Below are 7,675 nucleotides of genomic sequence, written 5' to 3'. Positions count from 1 at the left end.
TACATGTAGATGTTTACTGAAATCTGAGAAGCGCTCTTGGTGGGATGACCCATCAGTGAGCCATCAAAGAAGAGGGTTAGTCGTTCATGATGAGGCATCCACTTGGCTCACGAGGTTGATACAAAGATGGGCAGCAGGCTATCACCACTTCCATGGCTGTCATCAGCACGGCCATAGGGTTTCTAGATATAGAAAATAAAGGGAATGGGAGTGTAACAATCCCTCCCCACAAAAGAAGTCACGTGTCCAGGACTAACGTACAGCTTCCATTCGTGAGACCGTACTCCAAGGGATCAGCTGATGCTCAATGCTTCCGTTAGACAATGGTTGACCTGGATAACGACCAGTTAAATGGAAGTAAATAAGTTAGAATAAGCAATGTCCGAAGACTTATTTCACAGTTTATAATTGCGCAGCCGCGCACACACGCCCCCCCCCCCCCCATAACTGGCTTTTTCACAAATCATGTCGAAGACTCCATGTTTAAATGTACACAGAATGAAGCAAAATATTCCACGACACATCTCTACCTACAAAAATAACCATTCACACACACTTTTATAAATAAAATAAGGGCAAATAAAGTCATGGTTTTGATTAATGGCTTTTTATTAAAAAAATACTAAATCGTGGCTTCCAGGTGTTCACCATTTATTTATTTATTTATTTATGGGCTTGTAACGCGCCGGCATCACACCCGAAGGTGTATCTCCGCGCGGAGCTGTGAGGTAGACAGGTCGAGCAAGCTCCTCCTAGAATAGTACTGTCTTTAGGCATTTCCTGAAAGCTGAGTGACTCAAGCATTCTCTAAGGGAGAGGGGGAGGTTGTTCCATAGACGTGGGCCCATGATGGAGAGGGCGCGGCCTCCCTGTCTGGTCCATGTGTAAACCCTCCATTTTGCTATTCATGTTGCCCATCAAATACAAATTAAGTAAGAGTTTGTTAGTAAGCTCTGCCAGGTCTGCAGGTCTCACTTTAAGAACAGAAGGCTGTGGTAGGGTGCACACCCACTGACAAGAAGTTTTGATGGCGGTTCCTCCAGCATCTCTCGGGGTGCGCAATGTAGGCCGATGTCTGAAGGCGGCTGCGGAGGCAGACAGTCTTCGAGCCAATGATGGCCCATGGTGCTCAAAAGCAGCAGCGTCACTTCAAGCCCTGAACCCTGGGTTGGTTTAAGCCAATGCACTCAAGCTCTATATTCTACCCAAGAGGAGGGAGATTGGAGAAAGCTTCCCTCCTAAACCCAAAATGCACTCTGCGTCAGTAAATTATTTATGTAACGGTGTGGATCATGTGCAGAACATCGAATCCAATGTTTATACCGTACTAGGTTCAAATGTTCTTCCAGTTGAATACCGGCTGGGGAGGGAACAGCAGCTGCAGTCACAGACGTTGTCATCAATCTCTCCCATCTAGACTCTCAGCCTGTTACTTGAACTGGTTGTCAATCAATGTGCCCTTCATCTTGGCTTTCTTGGCTTCTAATTCAGCCTGCGTGGTATAAACAAAGTTAAGGAAAGATGGAGAAAGGATTTAAAATCAGGCAAGGCATGAACATCTACCAGAATCCATACTTCAAAGAAAACTTTCTGCATAGAGGTGTAAAATATGACTAATACACTTGACCGAGGAACTTATTAATAAAACAAGAGCACGGGAAGATATGCTGCAAAAAACGAATCGGACAAATCATGAAGGACAACAGATTTACAAACTTTCTGATAAGAGGAACCACACACTACAGATCCCAAAGCCAATGATCACTGCACTGCAGCAACAGAAGTAACTTTCCTTCCTTAACTTGGTCTTTAACAGCGTAGGAGCACTGAGCACAGCAGTAAAGATGCTAAACGTGTGTGCTCTGATTTTAAAGGTTTGGCAGTTCATATGGCACTTACTGAATGTCTGAGGGATCTCTGAAACTGTACAGGCCAGGAGTGCTGGAGGAAATTCATTAGGACACCGCCCCAGCACAGTGTGGGAATGGAGAATTACATGATTGAAGTCTCATTAACAAGAGATTCATCACATTAAAACATAACACAAAAGGAAATACTTATGTTGGCACCTGGAGACTTGTGTGCTTGTTGGCGGTTCATGTCTTGTGTGTCGCCATATTAACTCTTGCCTATTCTATTTCTTCACTATCCCTAAGAAACTTTGCCCCAAGTACCCAAGACCTGTAAACTAAGAGCAGAGCAATGCCAAGGAAAATACAGAATATCACGTGCCCCCTTCCTTGGGTCACGGCTTCCCATCTATTACTGGCACTAAATTACCCTATATTGCACCAGCAGGCTCTTTGTAACAGTGTGGGTCATGAGGAAAGGGACACATATTGATATCTACCTTCCCTGGCAGAAACAAATGCAGAGGCCCAGACAGGGAGGTAAGCAGGTGAATCTATTCTTGAAAGGTTGATCCATCTGGGAATTTACTCAAAGTGTAAATTAATTTAAGGTTATTACTTTTTAGTGGTAATCATGACAAACGTGGCTCGGGAAACAATCAATACAGCAGATGAACTGGATACTGAGAGAGATATGCAAGTACTCCTCTACTAAAGAAAGGGTTCTGATCGGAGCAATGTCCACGAAAAGGTCAGAGATAAGATTGTGCTTAAGTAGTCAACGTCTGGCTCTGCAGGCACCCAAGGTATGTTTACCAACACAGATTACATGCTTAACAACTAGGCTTCGACAACTGGTGGTGGTCGGCGATAAAGGATGTGGTCAGACCATAGTGAACCTAAACAGCATGATTTAATACAACATGATTAACAAAAGAGCTAGGCCACTGCGAGCCACCAGTCGGACAGAAGGTGACCTCACTCACCAGTTCCTGTAGCCTTCTCTTGCTCATGCCTTTGCGCTCCAGCTGCTTCTCGATCACCTTTGCATTCTGTGCATACGAGTCTGCCACCTCCCTCTGCAACAACAAGCAGATCATTGGCAGGTTACACAGTGACATCAGCATACAGGGCACAGTGGACAATGCAGCTACACCAAGGAATCCAGATAAAGCTCACATGAGACAAGACTCAGGAAGATCTACATGCACTTAGACACCTCACAGCATCTAGGCGTCATCGCCTGAAAAAACTGGGGCAATGACCAGCACTGCATGTTTGGCTGGTGGAAAGAGAGCCTCTTAAAAATGCTTGCTTTGATCTGATGTTGCTTTTCCTCAGGCCATATCTCTCTTTATGGAAACAACCAGAGCACAAGACAATACTCGGCCCAATGGAAACTTGATACTCATATGGTATGAAAGACAAATTCAGGAAACTGGGGCTTGGAAGGCATGTAAAACACAATGTTTTGGGTGCAGTCGACTGGAAAAGGGAATGCGTAGGCCACCTCTGCTGAGGTCCCTCCAGCAATGTTGAACTACGCAGCCAAACAGGGTGCATCATCCTCACCTCCAAAGGAGGGAAGAGAATATTGCATATTAACATCAGACCTGGCATTCAAGATAACAAAATCAAATTGTTCTTGTACTTTCAAAGACATCCAACTAAATGAAAACTTAATGGACAACATTTTTCAGATCGACATACACCCAAACAAATGAAGGTTTGGAAAACAATCTATTTTGTGCGCACAGCTGTGTGTGCTGCTCAATTCTGAAAGCAGTAGGTCAGTCCGCTACCATGCTCCTACACGAAAAGAAAGCCGAAACCAGACCCGTGACTAGTTTAGCTGCACTAAATGAAGCAAAAGCATCAACATATACAAGCAAATGGAAGAGCTCATGGGTTAAACAAAGATGGCACAACAAAAACAGCGGCATTAAAGTAGGGAAATAAATAAAATGAACATGAGATCCATTACATATTTATGGTTCTTCTTTGTAGACTAAATATGCATTTTTGTTGCTGTTTTTGGTTGAAGTTCTAATTTATTTTATGATAGTGGCTTTGTTTCTTATCCTTGTGTTTCTCTTCTTCGAAACCCTCCCGGCTTTGGATGATATATTGGATTTGGAATGAATGAGAATTTAATAGTTTGACCTGCTGCAATATTAAGAGCAATAAACTGAGTTGTGAATAATCATATATGTGTTGTGAATAATTATATATATATATTAAGGGAAGATTTACCATCGCATCCATTAGTGGCTCTTAGCAAGGCTAGGTCTTTGGGTGACAAGCTAATACACAGTCATTTAGAACCCCTACCATCTCAGACTAACACTTTAAAAACAATGAGTGGCTTTTTCCCTTGCGGGAAATGTAAAGCGTGTAGTAATAGTCGAAGGGTTTTACAATATGATATTCCTGATGCTGGTAAAACCAAAAAGATTCAGAAATGTATTACCTGCAGTACTACTTATGTGATGTACTGTCTGATATGCCCATGCGGTCTGAGATATATTGGGAGCACCATCAACCAACTTAAGCTCAGAGTGCTGGAACATCTTAGGGCTATCGACAAAGTTGACCAAGCCTACCCGGTAGCGCGGCATTTTGCCGAATTTCATAATAAGGACAGGAGTAAATTACGCTTTTTTGGACTAGATCATGTCCCATATAATCTACGGGGTGGGGACAGATTGAGAAGGCTTAGACGCCTCGAATCGAGGTACATCATCGACCTGTCCACCAAGTTCCCTAAGGGTATGAATAGTGGTGAAGAGATGATAGTTCATCTGGGCAAATGAAAGAGAGTATAATATCTGATAAAGTAACTAGACTGGCCCTCATGTCGTCTACACCACTTAGCGGATCTCAGGAATATATAATATATTGCATACTGTATACAATGTATAGATTGAATGACTAGACTTCTCACCTAGGAGAATAACACTGACCATATATAATAAGGATTTTGACGACTGTATGAATATTGAACGTATTGTGTATCCCACATTTTTCCTCACCTTTGTGCTATGTTTCTGTATGACTTGTGTTTTTGGAGATGTGTATCATCATGTACCATGATATAATGAATTCTTAGGTTATAATTGATACACTGCTCATCTATGGACGATCGGCTTGTATATGTATAACTATCACTATTTTTTCAATTTTGATCCTCATTTTTTGTTCTCCGCCGGATGGACCTTTGGCTGATCATAGTGTTGTGAGATCTGTTTCCCCGGATATACTAAGCCCCAGATTAATCAATTTCTTTAATCTATTGATCTTATAGGGCGTTAGTAACAACAAGCAATAATTGTAATATCAATTGTGCAATACGTATCTCTGTGTATATGTATATATAGATTTTTGCCGGCATGTTTACCTTTATTTTGATGCGCATCCTTTTTCTCTTTGTAACAAGGGACCTACGCCGATCCACGGCTTTATTATTTCTATAAATAGAAGTAATTGTCTATTTTTGACCCTTCTGAATGTATGGCTACCCAATTTATGGGTTAATCATGCATTGGTGTTAAGGTTAAGAAAACCACTCCAAAATGGCGCCCATTGTGACGCTGTTAGGGTTTGTCCCTTGTCGATGCTCATCACTTTTGTATGACGTTATTTAAATGTGTCTGTTGGGCAGTGGGTCGTGACACTGACGAAGGCTTTTGCCGAAACGCTTGTTGCTGTGGAATAAACTACACGCTGTTTAGTAACCGCCGGAGTGCTGCTCCTTCTTTTCCTAAACACGGAGGAGTGTTTGAGCGTTATATATATATATATATATTCAAAGAAAAAAGTGGTTTAAGTGACGTTACAGATAGGTGTTCAAACCAGATATGAACTAAGTTTGTCAAACTGAAAAACCACTTAAATGTAGGCCCGTTCTAATTCAGAGAACTATAACTTGAGCCCACATTATGCGCTGTGTATGCACTCACATATTATATCACTTAACACATTAAATGCAATCACCGACATCACTAAAATAATATCTAAATGACATCACTGATGAATTCTACGAGACTACTCACATTACTCCATAGTTTTTATAAAATTTTAAAGAAGCGAATTGGTAGTATAGGGCCAATAGTCATATGCAGCCTAGAATTACAGTGTGTGCACGCAATGGCGAAAAGAATGGAAATAGCATAAGCCCTGGAGGCAAGTGTGGCAGTGCGCATGGCAAAAGATGCACGATGCACAGTTTACGAACCAGTAAAGTTTGGGTGAAAGCAGTGCATCATGTTTAACAAAGTAAAAGGCTGAGTGCACCGGATGTACGTTGCAGAGGCATATTTTAATGTAGGTTGTGGAGTAAAGCAAAAGCTGGTCACAAAAATCTGTGAGGAAAGCCAAAGGTCCTCTTCACCAAAGATTATCCACCAGTAGATGTCTGGGCACGTGCCCATGTTTAATAGTTATAATATTGTGCTACAGACAAATTCTTTGTAAAGAACACATTTACAAGATATGGATGTTTATTTCCAGAAGGTTTTGAGGCATTGCAGATCGCTGAATAATGTAGAATGTAGGGACGATGCACTTAGAGATGGCTTAAGTCACTGTATTTGTAAGCATGTCTTACTAAGTGCATGCCCTGCCCTTTGGCACTATCCTCCTACCTAGGGGGTCACTACTACGCTACTCTCTTTCTAACGACCAATATATGTTACTCTTTGGTGTATTTATATTACTTGTTTACCTGACTGTATTTTGATATGTTTCTGTACATTATTGTTAGCTTCTATGTTTAGTGATTACTATGTTGCTCCCATTATCTTGTTCATTCCTGTTGCCCCTGCCCCTGTCTCTGTGAAGCGCTCTGATATCTATAAGGATCATGTTCGCGCTATATAAAACTTTGAATAAATGTGCTCATCTCAGGGATCTGTGTAGTGTATTTTACCAAACTACGGAGGGTTGACATAGGGCATGGTAATGGCGAGCTGTCAGGGGCTAATGCATACCTGTCAGCCTACTCACTGAAAATTGGAGATTATGTAAATTAATGAGGGTGATCCCATCCCAAACTCTTATTGTGTTGTTGAAGGAGTAAAAAGAGGATGCCTACTTTAAAGTCCAGTAAAAAGAGAGCAAGGAGGCACTAATACAGGGAAGCGGCAATACAGCCCACTCACCGCTTCAATTTCCTCTTCTTCCTCGTCAATGGTAGAGACAGTAACGGAGCTGAACTTGCCCATGTCTTTGGTCCGTTTAGTCATCATAACCTTGGAGATAGAAAATCAGGCATTAGGACATGTAAACCAGAGAAAGGACACTTATGAGAAAAAGAGAAAAGGGGAGACAGCGCCATTGTCCGACATCAAAAACAAGTAGAGGAGAAACCCAGAAGCCCAGGACTTGAAAATCCTGCCGCCCTCGGTTTTGAAAACCAACATCATTGACAAGCAAAGGAGTTAATCAGACTCTTTGAGAGGAAGCTTCAGTGGCAGCCTGGAGACATGCAGACTATGATGACAAAGGTTTTGCAGTCAAAAACATTTAAAAGGAGATTTTATACATGCTGATCATCTACTACGAAACTACTAAACATTTCAATTGACAATCTTTAGATTAAAAACATCTCTTAAGTCAGCAGTGTGCATGTCTCAGTTTTCTTACTGTAAACAACACACACGGCTAACAATCCTATTCATTAAACACAGGTCTGCTTAGACAGGCTCTGCGGTGATCTGAACAGCTTCCTAGTAGGATTCAGGCCTTGAATTTAATCTATCAGTACCAGGGCACCTCCGCCCGCAAACCACTGTGTACAAAATGTAACGAGTATACATAACAGGGGT

At 41.7% G+C, this 7,675-nt stretch overlaps 1 protein-coding gene across 1 annotated transcript in view; it reads right to left on the bottom strand.

Annotated features, from left to right (window-relative positions):
• Positions 1-609: 609 nt before the first annotated feature.
• The window catches only part of STEEP1 (STING1 ER exit protein 1), a 132,123-nt gene continuing 125,057 nt past the window's right edge, over positions 610-7,675 (bottom strand). Inside the window, exons 5-7 of the mRNA XM_078640147.1 lie at positions 7,010-7,099; positions 2,837-2,929; positions 610-1,492 (exon numbers count right to left, since the gene is read on the bottom strand). Of these exons, the coding sequence (XP_078496273.1) occupies positions 1,430-1,492; positions 2,837-2,929; positions 7,010-7,099 (246 nt within the window). The 3' untranslated portion in view covers positions 610-1,429. The remainder of the gene's footprint in view (positions 1,493-2,836; positions 2,930-7,009; positions 7,100-7,675) is intronic.

The sequence above is a fragment of the Lissotriton helveticus genome, chromosome 4_2, assembly GCF_964261635.1.
Source record: "Lissotriton helveticus chromosome 4_2, aLisHel1.1, whole genome shotgun sequence".
In the NCBI taxonomy this organism is placed as follows: Eukaryota; Metazoa; Chordata; class Amphibia; order Caudata; family Salamandridae; genus Lissotriton; species Lissotriton helveticus.
This window is presented reverse-complemented; position numbering and strand designations above follow the sequence as displayed.